The 15,556-nt window shown below is 46.6% G+C and overlaps 1 protein-coding gene across 1 annotated transcript in view; it reads left to right on the top strand.

Annotated features, from left to right (window-relative positions):
- Prkdc (protein kinase, DNA-activated, catalytic polypeptide) overlaps nt 1–12,364 on the top strand; it is a 188,415-nt gene extending 176,051 nt beyond the window's left edge. Inside the window, exons 77-86 of the mRNA XM_023717692.1 lie at nt 1,011–1,215; nt 2,647–2,714; nt 3,987–4,207; nt 4,406–4,498; nt 6,672–6,764; nt 6,961–7,032; nt 7,399–7,600; nt 8,425–8,613; nt 9,156–9,295; nt 11,299–12,364. Of these exons, the coding sequence (XP_023573460.1) occupies nt 1,011–1,215; nt 2,647–2,714; nt 3,987–4,207; nt 4,406–4,498; nt 6,672–6,764; nt 6,961–7,032; nt 7,399–7,600; nt 8,425–8,613; nt 9,156–9,295; nt 11,299–11,503 (1,488 nt within the window). The 3' untranslated portion in view covers nt 11,504–12,364. The remainder of the gene's footprint in view (nt 1–1,010; nt 1,216–2,646; nt 2,715–3,986; nt 4,208–4,405; nt 4,499–6,671; nt 6,765–6,960; nt 7,033–7,398; nt 7,601–8,424; nt 8,614–9,155; nt 9,296–11,298) is intronic.
- The last annotated feature ends 3,192 nt before the right edge of the window (nt 12,365–15,556 follow it).

The raw sequence follows: 15,556 nt of genomic DNA on the forward strand, positions 1-15,556 counted from the left end.
ATAAATAAAAAAAAATTTAAAAAAAAAAGAAAACAAAAGTCTACCCAGAACTTTGTACATCAGACCAAACCAACAAATAATTCTCATTAGTTTAAACAGTAACCACCAAAATAAATCTCACTTCAGCAGACACTCAAAGACTTGGTGCCTTTCAAGTGTGTACTGCTGATGGCACTGGGGAGAAGGCTGAATACTCCATGTGCATGAAGAACTGATTATATACTTTCAGTTCACTTACAGATTAAAGAAATTGTTTTTTGTCAGTTTTCTTATAGTGAATTGCCTTAAAATAGAGCATATAATTCTTGTATACCAGATTTATATTACAGAAATAGTTCTGAATTGGGTGAAACTGTAATTAATGGTGACCCGGTAAGTCTTGACAACTATTAAGTTACTGGTAGTAATGCTTTTAGATTTTATTTTTATCAGAATTATCATTCAAATCAATATTTAAGACTAACATAAAGAAATGACTAATATATTCCAACGTAGAATGCTTCTAATAATAATTGTTTCTGGAATGTAAATTATCTAAATAATGTTTATTCTGGTTTTTTTAATCCAAAATAGTGTCTTAGAACATTACTGAGAAAGTAGCATTCACTTACAGATTATATTTTCTCTTGAACTCATATGAAGAATGGGCTGTTCATGTTCATTGAGGCAGTCCCTTTATTTTGTTAAACATTGTTCTTAATGATTCACGTCATCATAATGATATTGACAGATCTAGACAGTGAACACAAAGGAGTTTAACAGCCTTGGCACATCTTGAAAGTCCTTATTAGATCTTATAACTGAAGTCTTGATCTTCCAAAGGAGCCCAAGCCGCAGCCAGAGGCAGGCCCGGATGCTTTAGCAACTGAAGTGTTGAAGGGGAGTGAAAGCGCAAGCCCAGAAGCACGAGGAAGCCTGTCACTGGGCACTAACTGTTAAGGGGACTCACAGGCTGAGAGACTTCTCCAAAGTTCAAACCCATTTTTACGGTAAATTCTTACTAATTTCAGGCCTTCGGAAAGGAATTTGATAAATACTTTGGGAAAGGAGGTTCTAAGCTGCCTAAAATGAAGCTCAGTGAATTTAGTGACATCACGGACAGGCTGCTTTTCAAAATGAGAAAAGACGCAAAGCCTCCTGGAAACCTGAAGGAGTGCTCGCCCTGGCTGAGTGAGTTCAGCGTGGAGTTCCTGAGGAGCGAGCTGGAGGTTCCTGGTGAGTGCGCCCGCCCGCCCGCCCACCGCGCAGCGGGATTGCGAGCCGCCAGCAGCAGGGCTGGGCCCTGACAGTTACTGCTCTTTTTTTTCCTTCAGAATTTTAAATTTCATCATGTTGTTTATCGCTAGGAAAATTTCAGCTTATGACAAGTGTTTAGATTTTCTTTAATTTTTTATTTTTTTAAATCTCGTATTTGGTACATGGTCTCACTATGATGCACCTTGGACACGAAGTGATCCTCGTTTCTCAGCCTTCCCAGCACTGGGATTACAGGCGTGCACTACTATGCCCGGTTTTGGTGGCCGGCTTGGCACAGGGCTGGCACAGCATGCGATACCAGGGATTGAACCCGGGTCCTTACATTTGCCTGGCAGGTGCTTAGACCACCAAGCTATATCCCCAGCCCTAGACTGTCATTTGGTAATTGATGGTAACTGGTGCTCATAAATTTCCTTGGAATCTACCCATGCTTTGCTCCTGAGTAACTTTTCTTAAAAAACAGACTGCCTTGTTTCCTGGGGTGTATATGCTGGTCCCTTTCAAGGGACTAATTATTGGAAATGACCTACTACAGAGAAGAGAGGATTTGTGGAGTTGACGATGGAGACATGCAGCAAGTTGGTCAGATATAAAACACACATATAGCCTTTTCCGTTTTGGTGGTTTTGTCTGTTTTGCTTTTATTTTTGAGACAGGGTTTTGCTACAAAGCTTAGGCTGGCCTTGCACTGACTGGCTTCAGGCTTGGGCACTGAGCCTGCCCCAGCCTCCCAAGTCCTGGGATTATAGGCATACACCAGCATGTGCGACTTACAAGGTGTGATTTTTCAAGGGAAATCTGTAATTTTCGTTCTTCACACTGGAATTTGCTAGAAGGAACAAAAAATTAATCTGGTTACTCATGTTCTCATTCCACTGAATGTAAGAGAAAGTATATTTGGACAGTCGCTCTTCTTTAAGACTGTTAACAGCTGTGCAGTTGTGTTCAGCCAGTTTCATTTTGTTTTGTTCTTTTTTTAAAAGCACTTGAGTACAGGTCCGTCCTGTGCAGCCCTGTGCCATGTGCCTGCCTTGAGGCAAGGCTGTGTTCCCGCTCATTGCATTAGTTTTTCTCTTTGAATTTGTCTTTTAGACTAGCATGCCGACTTCCATTAGCCAGTCACTGAAACAGCATTGTTTTAGAAGTTCTTTTGGAGACAGGGTCTCACTGTGTTGCCCTGCCTGGCTTTGAACATGTAGACTCAAGCAGTTCTCCTGCCTCAGCCTTCCCGGTCACTGTTCAGGCTGGCCTTGAACTCATGGAGATCCTCTTGACTCAGCCTACCAAGTGCTGGGATGACAGGTGTGCACCACCACGCTCAGCAACAGATAATGTAAAAAACAGGTTCTGTCATAAACTGTATCTAATAAACTTTGTGCTTTATTTTAGGTCAGTATCACGGCCGGGGAAAGCCGTTGCCTGAGTACCATGCACGGATCTCTGGGTTTGATGAGCGGGTAGGTATGAGATTCTGTGAACCCCCCACACACACACTACCACGGTGAGGAATGTTGGTGTGTTCTGTGTTGCTCTTCAGGCACGAAGATGTGTTTGTCTCTGCTGGAAAGGGGGACTGACTTCTTATGTAGGTCTCAAATTATATGGAACTTTTTATTGTTTAATTCACTGAATTTCTTAATATAACGGCTCCAATGTCTCAACACTATTTTAAAGGATCTAATAAAGCATAACTTGTGTCTAATAAAAAATATATGTGGAGTGTAACCTATTATGTTTCATTTTGGATATTGCTTGTTGCTAGGATATTCCACGTGTAAGCAGTTATTTGGAACCAGGAATATTACATTTTCCTGGGCTTAGCCTTTGGGCGCGAATGGGCAAGAGAAATGTCTCACTGGCTTTATTGTTTTCTTTGTTTTTGCTTTTGAACTTTGTTTTTTCTATTTTTTAGTCTTTAAAGAAAGTACAAGTTAGAATTAAAACAAAAAATTACAAGTGATACAGATTTTCACTTAACAGTGAAAATATTTTGACCATGCTCAAAATATTGAGCAAATTCAATTGCAGTTCATAAAATAATGACCAAATTCATTTATAATATGAATTTCACAGTATTTGGGGTTTTTTGTTGTTATTGTTTTGGGTTTTTTAAAAAAATGTATTTAATATAGCGTCTACAGGGTCTCACTACACAGACCAGACTTGTAGTGATCCTCCTGTTCTCAGCCTCCCAAGCCCTGGGATTACAAGCACGAGCCCAGTCTCAGACCACCCATTATGGCACACCAGGGATCGAGCCTAGTCCCTGTGCCTGCCTAAGCAGGGACTTTAGTCTGTCACAGTATTTATTGTAATACATAGTGTTGTCTTCCAACCAGTTATTCATATTACCAGATATATGCATGTGAAATTGGAAGATAAAAAGGAAATGTATAAGAAATTAAGACAAAAAGGAGAAACACTCAAAAAAGGAGAGGAAACAAAGCATTCACTGCTCCTTTCCGTAGACCAGCAGAAGTGCACAGTACAGTGCTCCAAGCCATCCGGCTTACATACACAGACAAATCCCTTGCCCCATCCCTCTCCTGTCCTTCTTCACTGGCTCTAGGCTGTGCTGTCCTGGCTGTCTGTCCTGCTGTCACCTGACCCTGCCTGCAGAGTGCATTTTCTCTTTGAGCACTGCGTGCAGCCAGGTTCACCTTCCCTTTCTGACAGGGAGGGCGGACTAATCTCTGGAAATATGCAAAATATTTTCTTCATTTGCAAAGGTAAAAGTAATGAATTCCATCAGAAGACCGAAGCGCATCATCATCCGGGGCCACGATGAGCGGGAGTACCCTTTCCTGGTGAAGGGCGGTGAGGACCTGCGGCAGGACCAGCGCATCGAGCAGCTCTTTGAGGTCATGAACGTGGTCCTCTCCCAAGACGCTGCCTGCAGTCAGAGGAACATGCAGCTGAGGACGTACCGGGTGGTGCCCATGACCTCCAGGTGCCACCCAAGTGGGTGTGGGGAGGCTAGGGAGGGCAACCCCACAGGCAGAAGCCCAGTGGGGCCCTGGAACAGCCCTATGTGGGAGAGGGAGGCTGAGGAGACAGGAGGAGCCTCGTCTTGTGGTTCTCCAGAACACTTTTCTCTAACAAAGTGGTTGGAGTTTGCATTTCTTCATCACTTTATGTTTATTTTCAGATTAGGATTAATTGAATGGATTGAAAATACTGCTACCTTGAAGGACTTTCTTTTGAACAGCATGTCCGCAGAGGAGAAGGAAGCATACATGAGGTAGTGTGAAGGGATTGCCGTTTCTGCCTGGTCTGTGTGGGCCCCACGCCCCCATCCAGGTGGCTGACATGCCCGTGTACCCCTCTCCAGGGGTGTGGCAGGGCCTGTTACTGCTGCTCTGAGGTTCTTTAATCTGCCTCTGCTGGGCGGATAAACTAAATGGAGTGGTGTCATCAGAAGGTGCACATATTTCACAAGTTTTTTTTTTCCAAGTATTAACTTTGGAGAAAAATATCTTAGAAATAAAATGCAGATAATAGATCTGCAGCTGAATTTAATTAAATATTTTCCCTGTGCGAGGAGCTATTTTAGTTCTTGATGTATATAAACTACTTCTTAGCACAATCTACAAGGTAACTGTTACTGTTTCTGTCCCGAGGAGGCAGCTGAGGTCCAGAGAGGTTCAGTACTTCATCCCACGTCGCACAGCCCATAAATGCTGTTGCTGGGATTATTACCAATTCTACATCATTTCTTATATTTTTCTTTATCCTTTTTCTACTTTTTCTATAACGAGCATGTATTTTTTTATCAGAAATATTTTCAAGTTTGTTCTTTGCTTTTTAAAATAAAAACAAGGACTGATGTAGTGAAAGACACATTGGAAGCAGAGCTGCTGGGTTTGGGTGACAAGCTGTGGGGTGAGGAAGAGGACACGGCTCACTCTGTCCTGAGGGTACTTAGCCACAGGATTTTCTCAGTCAGGATGCGTTTCCGTAAAATGTAGCATATTCTCATCAAACCCACGTTCCCTGGAAATAGTAAGCAGGGCGGCTTGCCCCTTGTTTTCTTTTTCTTTCCTTCTGTGGTGCTGAGGACCGAACCCTACCCACTTTTAATTCTAAGTATTTGGGTGCTTCGCCCAGAATTCCTCATTCCTCCAAGAGCAGGAAGCTTATGGACACAGCCTCCTAGCAGCAGGTCTGACCTGGTGCTGAGATCCTGCCTCACGGGGTGCCCCGAGCTAGGACTCGGCCCTCTGGAGCCCCCCCACCCCACCCCACCTCCTGGCGGAATCCAGAGAGGTGAGCGTGGGGTCAGAGTGAAGCCCTCAGAACCCCTGCCGGCTCCTCGGCTCCTTGTGCTGCCCTGCGCCAAGATAGTGCTACTTCGTCCTTAATTTAATACCTTGCAGTTTCACAACTAGAAGTTTGCTGGCTGTTAAAAGTGGGAGAGGAGAGCCCTGGTGGGGTGCAGCCTGCAGGCCTGCAGCCCAGCCTCGGAGACTGGGGAAGGGGGCAAATCAGAGGAGAGAATTTACATTGAGGGGCCAGGGAGATGGTTGGGGCTGGGGAGATGGCTCAGTGGAATAAACGTTTCCCTAGCAAGCGCAAGGGCCTGAGTTCAATCCCCAGTTCCACCAAAAAAAAAAAAAAAAAAGAATTTACATCGAAATGTTTTAACCTATTTGTGAACTTAGTTAAAGCTGAGAAAAAAATAGTTTAAATGATTGAACTGAGACATACATTTTAAAAAATAATTATGTTTAGTTTTGGGATTGCTTGTTTGGTTTTAGGAAAACTTACAGCTCTTGTCACTAAACCTCAAGTGGCCCAGAAATACAAATGTTACGCTGGCCCGGATTTGCTGTCTGTGTCCTATGAGCCATTATTAAAAACAGCTTTGCAGGTTCAAGTTTAGCATCCAGTGTCATTTAAGGAAACACTTCATGGTAGTCATGGGTTTCATGTGTATCTACATACTGAAATTGCTGAAGAAAGGTACAGCCATGCTCTAAGCTACGAGTCGGCCTTATCCTCTCAGGGACGCATGGGCGTTGTGTCCGCCTTTGCTCAGGGTGACCTTGCGCAGCACAGTCACTGTGTTAGGAAGCATTTCTAGTCCATCTCAGGGTCCCTCCTGAGTCATGCCCAGGTCACTGATGCTCATTTGATTATACACCATGTGGAGCAGAAAATTGATTGTAGGTGAGTGTTTCATGCCTGAACTTTCGAATAGGAAATTGCTTGGGCTTCTTTTGGAGTAGTCAAGACTGAGTCATGCCACATTGAAAGTCTGGATCCAGAGTACCATAGGTCAGAGGTTGACATCAAGTGTGAATGAAGGTTGTGTATTTCCCAGCCTCTTCTATTTCTCAGTGAGTGGTTTTTGCCTCTAGTATTATATAAGGCCAAGTACCACCCTCATCCCGGTTCCCTTTTGTCCTCGTTAGTAATGACGTCAGAGCACCAGGGAAGGACTACAAAGAGTGGCTGGCCAGGATGTCGGGAAGACAGAATGCTGGGAGTTACATGTTGATGTATAAGTAAGTTCAGGTTTTCTTTTGTATTAATTAGTTGTTTCTTCTCAAAGTTGCACATTTACTTTTGATTCTTAGAAAGTTTTGCCTTGAGATCGTCAAAACCTAGTTATTTCATATTTGGGCTGTAGTATAGAGTTAAAATTTTAATTTCATGTTGTAAGTAATGGTTCTGAGAGACTTTTATGTCATTAAATCATAGTGCAGCTAACCGTACAGAAACGGTCATGGCGTTCAGAAAAAGAGAAAGCAAAGTGCCTGCTGACCTCTTGAAGTAAGTACGCTTGTGCCTTCACAGGTGGCTCTGGGGGTCGCGATGGCCACAGGGGTGCCGTGGCTACTGTCAAGCTCTAGGACACAATGCCTGACACCCCCAGCCGAAGGAGGAGAGCTTTAGTCTGGCTGCAGTTTCAGAAGTTTTGGGCCGTGGCTGTCTGGCTGTGAGGCAGAAGCAGCGCAGTAGAGGGCCAGAACAGAGCCAAGGGAGGAGCCAGAGGGGAGGTGTCCTTTCCAGGTCACGCCCACCCAGCATGTCACTGTCACTCTGCTCCTGGCCCCTCCCCGAAGCCCCAGCTCTGGCCGCATGAGATCATGGTGCAGATTCCAGATCTAAACCCTGGTGCCGGCTTCTCTCTCCCAGGCGGGCTTTTGTGAAGATGAGCACCAGCCCCGAGGCCTTCCTGGCTCTGCGCTCCCACTTCGCCACCTCTCACGCCCTGCTGTGCATCAGCCACTGGCTCCTTGGCATCGGAGACAGGCACCTGAACAACTTCATGGTGACCATGGAGACAGGTGGCATGATTGGCATCGACTTCGGACACGCATTCGGATCGGCCACTCAGGTGTGTGCGCCTTCCTATGGCGAGTTTGGGGTCGTCATGTGGCTGTGTAACACTTTCCTTTTTGGGGGGCAGTTGAGACAAGGTCTCACTATGTAGTCAAGGCTGGCCTTGAACTCACTATGCAGTCCAGCGTGGCCCCAAACTTGAAGCAGTCTTTCCACCTCAGCCTCCTAAATGCTGGGAATACAGGCATGCACCATCACCCCCAGTGATAGCACCTTCTAGAAATGCATAGTTCTGGGCTGGTGAGATGGCTCAGTGGTCTAAAGCACCTACTTAGAACAAGCTCAGCAAAGCACAGGGACCACGGTTCAGTCCCCCAGCACCACATGCCAGCCAGCCCCGCCCCCGGTGGGCTGAGCTGGCCACACACACACACACACACACACAAATAAATAAATAAAATTAAAAAAAAAAAAAAAGAAATGCATAGTTCTTACAGAAGACGTGACTTTTTAGGTTGATGTTGGTCGTGGTCATTAAGTCTGACAAAAGAAATCTCAGCCTCCTTACAGGCTTGTTCAGGCTGGTCGTGGGAGATGTGGCGATAGCTTATGTAATCAACTCAGGAATAAGCTGCATCTGTATACGAGGCCTCTGAGGCCTTGACAGAGGAAGCCCCATAATTACAATGTCTCGTGTCACACATACCAGTCCGTCCTCTGCCGTTAGCCTCTGAGTGCTTCTGGAAACGAATCAGTCTGCGGAGTCTGTGGGCGTCCACGCACTCTTGCGTGTTCACCGCGGGGAGGTGGTACCGTGCACACCGCATCCTCATGTTTTCATGTCTCCACTCTCTGAGCATATTCTTTTCTCTTGCTCAGTTTTTGCCGGTCCCCGAGTTGATGCCCTTCCGCCTAACCCGCCAGTTCATCAATCTGCTGTTACCGATGAAAGAAACGGGCCTCGTGTACAGCGTCATGGTGCACGCGCTGCGGGCCTTCCGCGCAGAGGCCGGCCTGCTCACCAACACCATGGACGTGTTCGTGAGGGAGCCGTCCTTCGACTGGAAGGTGGGTTTTCTGGGCATTTATCTTGTTGATCACGGTGTTCCAGTGGTTGGTTCAGTGTCTAGTTATGTAGTGAAATGTGTCCGGTTGTGTGTACTAAAATATTTGCATCATCTTGTCCTGCATTTCTCAAAATTAACATTTGGGACCACTTAGCCTGAAAACCAGGTAAGAGACAGAAACTTGATTTGGCGAAAGCTGTAGCTTCAAGCGAGGCTGTTTCTCACTGGAAGTGGGAATGTGGACCTACTGGCGACTGGTGGATCTGATTGCTCTCCGACAGGTTTTGGTTTAAAACTGTTCTTCCTTGATTGGAAAGACAGTGCTACCGCAGTGCGGAGGGCTGTCCGAATACAGCCCCAGGCACACAGGCGGCGGTGGCGCTCCTTTAGGGGTGAGCCTCATGCCTCCCTGCAGCGCTCCGGCCCACCCTGGAATCCGCGTGAAAGGCCAGAGGGCTGAGCCCAGTTAAGGATGTTTTAGGGTTATTACCTGACTTAATCTATTCAATTGTGTTGTAAGTAACATCCCATTCTCTTCTTTAGAATTTTGAACAGAAAATGCTGAAAAAAGGAGGATCATGGATTCAAAAAGTAAATGTAACTGAAAAAAATTGGTATCCTCGACAGAAAATATGTTACTCCAAGAGAAAGTTGGCAGGTGCCAATCCAGCCGTTATTACATGGTAAGATATTGTTTGTAGGAAAAGCAAACAGGACGCCAATGAGCTATCTCAGAGAACCACTGTGCCATATGTACCCAAGGAGTTTATGGGGCCTGTGGCAGTGGTGTGACTGTCCTGCCTGCTTGGGGGTACAGGGGGTGAGACAGCGTTTCACTGTGCAGCTTGGGCCAGTGTGCACTCATTGTGCGGCCCAGGTTGGCCTCAAACTCATGATCCTCCTGCCTCAGCCTCCTCAGGGCTGGGACTACAGGTGTGCACCGCCACACTCAGCCTGCCCTCACTTTTCCAATGAGGAAAGTGAGTCTAGTCTCCCGGGCCAGGTGACTAGGACTTGAGCCTGTGCCTGCCACTGGGCCGAGACCTCAGCTTCATGTCAGTGTCTGGGTCAGGATGCTCCAGTGGCAGTACTGGGTGGTACCAGAGTGCTCCTGAGGGAGGAGACCTAGAGTTCAAATCGGCTTTTGACCTTTGGGTTCGTGTCTAAAGTACTGTGCAACCCGTAGGAGGCACCACCATCTGGCGCACACCATAATCCATATAATCCATCCCTGCACTCTGGGAGGCTCGGGGGGAGGCGGGATTGAAGTTCAGGCCCTGACTGGGCTGCTTAGTGACTTAGAAAGATCTTGTTAGGGCTGGGAAGATGGCGCAGTAGAATAAGCGCTTTCCCTGGCAAGTGTAAGTGCCTGAGTTCAATCCCTGGTTCCACAAAAAAAAAAAAAAAAAAGAAGACCTTGTTTTAAAATTTAAAAAAGGCCAGGGAGATGGCTCAGTGGAATAAGCACTTCCCTGGCAAGCGCAAGGGCCTGAGTTCAATCCCCGGTTCCGAAAATAAATAAAATTTAAAAAAGTTTAAACAGGCTGGGGTTGTGGCTTAGTGCCAGGATCCTGGGTTTAATCCCTAGTATTTGGGGAGAAAAACCTAGAACTTTTGTGGTTCCCAGGATACGTTTGTGTTTTGCTGGGATTCTAGCAGGCAGTCAGGAGGTGAGAACAGCTCTGGGAGGTCAGTCACCTGGTATGTGCACAGCTGTGGGTCCTTTCCCTGCCCCTGCCCCCATTCTCCCTAAAAAATATAGTAAAAAGATAGTGTACCAAGTGGGAGAAAATCATATGATAGCTAACAAATGTTTTATGTACAAAATAATATAAAACATACAACAGGCCAGGGAGCTAGCTGAGTGGTATAGCGCCTGCCTAGAGAGGCAAGCTCCTGAGTTGAATTCCCAGGACCAAAAAAAAAAAAAAAAACTCATACAACTCAAAAAATAAGGCACATAACTCAGTTTAAAAAGAGCCAGAAGAATCATACTGACATCCCTTTAAATAAACTATACATGTGGCAAATAAACACATGAAAACATGCTCAGCATAACTGGTTGTCAGGAAAATGCAAACGAGACGGCGCTTCACGCTACTGGGCTGGCAGCCACAGTGCTGGAAGGGTGCAGAGCATCAGCATCTGCTTGCCCTGCTGGTGGGCTTAGAAGGGGCACAGGTAGCCAGGCGTGGTGGCGCCCACCTGGACCCCAGCCCTTGGGAGACTAAGGCTGGAGGATCACTGTGAGCTCCAGGTGAGTCCGAGCCACACAGCGCATGCCAGAGCAGTGGTGAGCCACAGAGCTGAGACTCTGTCTCAAGAAACCAGGAAAGGATGGCTCGACTGCCTGTTTTCATAGTCTGATGGTTTTTCAAGCTGTTAGGCCTAGGGTTGGTCCTTACGCAGGCGTGTCCCTAGGCATCTGCCTAGAGAAATAAAAGTGCGTGTCTCCCCCAGACCTTGAAGGAACTAATAGCAGCGCTGTTAGCATTTCATTGTACTTCACGTCCAGCTTTTGACTTTTGAGTTATGACCAGCATGTTTCACTATCGATGAGAGAGAATGTCACTGTGGAGTAGCAGGGAGTTCAGGCCATGAGGACAACAGGCTGTCTGTTCTTGTGTGTCTGGTTTGGTGACTCTTACTACCTACTTACGCAGTTAGCATCTTGTCTCCTCTCCAGTGATGAGCTACTCCTGGGCCACGAGGAGTCGCCCGCCTTTGGGAGCTACACAGCCGTCGCGCGGGGCAGTCGAGAGCACAGCGTCCGTGCCCGAGAGCCAGAGAGTGGGCTTTCCGCAGAGGCCCAAGTGAGGTGCTTGCTGGACCAGGCGATGGACCCCAACATCCTGGGCAGGACTTGGGAAGGCTGGGAGCCCTGGATGTGAGGCCCAAGTGGCCCACCAGCTCCCCAGCTCTTGGTGACAGCAGCCCATGGTCTGAGGCCCCACAAAAAGGAAGTCTGTTGGCAGTAGCATTTTGTGGCATCTGTTTTAATCAAGATCATTATAAATATTGATATGAATCAAGGAGTAGGTTATTTGTAATAGAAAAATACATGTGTCTGCTTATCAAAATAAGTCAAGAATAAATCGTTAGGGCCAGGGAGTTAGCTCAGTAGAATAAACACTTGCCTAGCAAGTGCAAGGTCCTCAGTCCAATCCCCTGTACCACAAAAAAAAAAAAAAAAAAAAAGAATAAATTGTTAAGACAAGCCAGCAGTCGCAGTACACGCGCTATGTCTGCACACCCCGTAGACCACACTTGTGCGTGGTGGCCCACGGAGATAGCCCCGGCGTACTCCCTCCCCAGGACTTTATACGAGCCAACAGTGTAACCCCTATGATATGCTTATACAATCGTAGGAATAGTAAGAAAGAAAGGTAAAGCTGGACCCATAGCATATTTCAAAATGACTGCATTGGACACCTCTCTGGGCTTTTCTCTTTATGCTCCTCTAGTTTTGGTAGATGTGCACTAGAGGAAGACGTCTCCGTTAGACAGAAGCCTGGATCTTGGCATTCGCTGGGCGCCTACCCGCTGAAGGTCCAGCCAAGGCTCTGTGCGGGCCAGGGGAGGCGGGGAAGGAGGGAAGGCGCTGTGGGGCAGCTCGGGCTTTGCTGCCTCTCGCGTCTCTGGGGGGTCTTGAATAAAGACAATCGACTATAGATACCTGCAAGGACCATGTATGGCAGTGGCTACCATGCTGGACCTAGCACTCCACATTTTTTAAATAAAGACATTTGTATACCTGGGTTCATATTAGTATTACTCTATAGCGTGCCGGTTACATTCTATTCAGTACTAAGTGGAGATCTTCAAGTTCCACTACACGGAGGTGCTTTCACTCTTCCCTTTCCTATTAGTGTACGTTTGGGACAAGGATAAACACGTTCCTTGGGGGCATGGCACAAGGACGTGCTGCACCTCGGCCCTCCCCCCGCGCCCAGCCCCAGGCCTCCTTTCCCTCTCTTCAGGTCCCTCCCAGCCTCCTGTCATCTAGCTTTTATTTGCTCTTAAAATTGGCTCTCGTAGTTTCTCGTGTAAGGGAATCCATGCAGTATTTAAGCTATACCAGTGTTTCCTCCGTGACCTCCTATGACAACAGCTCCACCCACAGAGCCTTCCGTTCATGGAGACGCAGCCTGACTCTGGTCCCCGGCGCTGACAGCTGTTTGGGGGCCTATAAAGACTGGTTGAATTATGGGCCAGCCAGACAACTCAGCAGATTAAAGCACTTCCTTAGGCAGGTGCAGGGGCTGGGGTTCGATCCCTAGCGTGCCATGCCCGCTCCGCCCCTGGGGCACGCTGAGATGGCAACTGAGACTGGGCTGGTGGAACACCCCTGCTTGGGAGGCTGAAAACAGGAGGGTCACGACAAGCCCCATCTACGTAGTGAGAGCCTGTAGACCCTGTACTAAAAACACTGGCTGACTCCTAAAGGTCAGAAGCGAACTTGCCGCCGTGGCCGCGAGTGGCACTGCTCCCGTGTGAAGGCGATGCTGTTCCTTGCGTGGGGGGCCCAGGTCCACCTTCCCGCAGCCCCCCCTTTGTTGCTTACCATGATGCTGAGCAGGGCGGGGAGGGTGGCTCCTCACTCGACCTTGCTTCACCTGTTTGTTGCTTTTGTCTTCTTTATATTTTACTTTCTGGAAATTGAGCAAAGGATAGAGTGTTCTGGTATGGTGTATATTTTTATGAAATACATGAACTCAGGCTCATGTGGTAAGTAAGTAATGTGCTGAGCATGCAGTTCCCATCACTCTAGGAGGGCTGAGGCAGGAAGATGGAAAGTTCCAGGCGAATGTGCACGACTGCTCAACTTAGCGACACCCTGCGTCAAAGAGTCTGTAGAGGTAGTTCGGCGGCTCAAGGCAAAGACTGGCTTTAGGCCCTGCTACTACAAATTCAAACTAAAGTAAAGCAAAAATAACATCAGTATGTAACAGTGATGTCAGAGCTTTTAGAAACCAAGTGCCAATCTGCAACCCAAAACCCATTTATTCTTTGAAAAGTTCCAGTGCTGCAATTAGACCTGAATACTGACGTTTCAGTTTAGAAAAAACAAACTCTACATTAACATCTTTTGTCTTTTTTTTTTTTTTTAACATCTTTTGTCTTAAAATCACAGTAACGTGCATGCTGTAGGTTTGCCAGTGCTGGCATGGAATGTGCCAGTTTTCCTCGCTAGGTACCGACCTGCGATCCCAGCACCCTAGGAGACTGGGGAACTTAGCAAGATCTTGTCTTTAAAAAAAAAAGTTGTCTTTCTTGAGAAAAGGTACAGTGGCGGTGTTGTGTGTCTTTTCTGGAGCAAACCAGTTTCTGGTTGCCAGAAGTCCTGCTGGGTCAGCTGGATGTGTGGGCGCGGGAGGCAGGGTGCCTCAGGAGGGCAAAGGAAGTTCTTTTCTTCTTTTTTTTTTTTAAAGGAGACCCTTTCTTTCCGAGGGTTAGTGCTGGGGACAGGGCAGCTGTGTTCCAATCTCCCCAACACATGTTTTTCTACCCAAGTGAACCATAGCCATTCTCAGTGACAAGGTTCCAAGCTCTTTTTTTTTTTTTTTTTTGGCAGAACCAGAGATTGAACTCAGCCCTACTGAACTATCTCTCCACACCCCCCAAAGAATTTCTGAGCTTCATAGATAACTAGAAAACCTGCACTTTGTTTTTATAAAGATGCTTTCTTGCACTTCGATGAATCATTTTTGTTGGATATGGTGGCACATTCCTGTAATCCCAGAATTCAGGAGGCTGAGACAGAAGGCTTGCTTGGGCTTCATAGTGAGTTTATGACCAGCCTCAACTACATAGCAGGACCTAGTCTCAAAAGATCATTTTCCCCAGCTCGGGTGACATGCTGTGCCTCCATCTGCAGAAGGCTGGGGCAGGAGGATCACCAAGTCCAAGGCCAGCCCCGGCAAACAGGCTCACACTGCAGTTTAGTCTGGCCTTGAACTCACAGCGATCCTCTTGCCTCAGGAGAGGATCACCTGCATGCACCAATGTGCCTGGTAAAAAGCTTTGAAAGGACTGGGGATGTACATAAGTGACAGAGCCCTTGCCTGTGGCGTGTGAGCCCTTGGGCTCAAACCCCAGTACTGGCAAAAAGCATCCATCCCTGGAACTAAATTCTCTCCTCAGTTAATTTTTTTGAATTTTCCCCCACAAAGTAGCAGAATCCTTCATTAGATTAAAATGTAAAAAAGAAAAATTAGAACCAGGGAGACAGTGATCTAAGCACCTGCCTGGCAAGTACAAGGATGAGAGTTCAATCCCTGGCACTGCAAATAATAATGAGGAGGAGGAGGAGGAGGAGCAGGAGCAGCAGCAGCAGCAGCAGCAGCAGCAGCAGCAGCAGCTAGGTGATACCTTGGTTTTTTACAGCATGGTGCATTGATGGAGCAAAGACAGCTAACAATAAATCTCCTTACTTATAAACTAGGGAGTTTTAAATACTATCACCATTTGTCCCTGAAAATAAGACCTAACTGGAAAATAAGTGCCAGTGATTTTTTTTTTTTTTAGGATGCTCATAATATAAGCCAAAACCAATCCCCAGATAAGAGTGTTAGCCAAAAAACTAAAAAGATTGTCAGCAGATTGGTGCATTTAATACATCTGCTGCAACACACGACAGGTACGTTGAATTATAAGATACTATGTAAGTATAAACTATTGTTGACATCAATGCTTCCATGTTAACATAAGCGTTCATAAGAACCCAGTGGATGCCTTTGGACAGGATGTAAATGCCTCTCTAAACACTGATCCACTGAGTGACCAATCAGCTACAGACGGGCACACAGTGTTGTGTCTAACAGGAATCTTTATAATTCAATACACTGTAATGGCTGTACTTAATGCACTCATGTGACTATTTCCTGAATTTTGGTGTCTGTGTTTTTGTCTTCCATATGGCCCCTCATTGTTCCCTGCTGTGA

The sequence above is a fragment of the Octodon degus genome, unplaced genomic scaffold (assembly GCF_000260255.1).
Source record: "Octodon degus isolate 3935 unplaced genomic scaffold, OctDeg1.0 scaffold00054, whole genome shotgun sequence".
NCBI lineage: Eukaryota > Metazoa > Chordata > Mammalia > Rodentia > Octodontidae > Octodon > Octodon degus.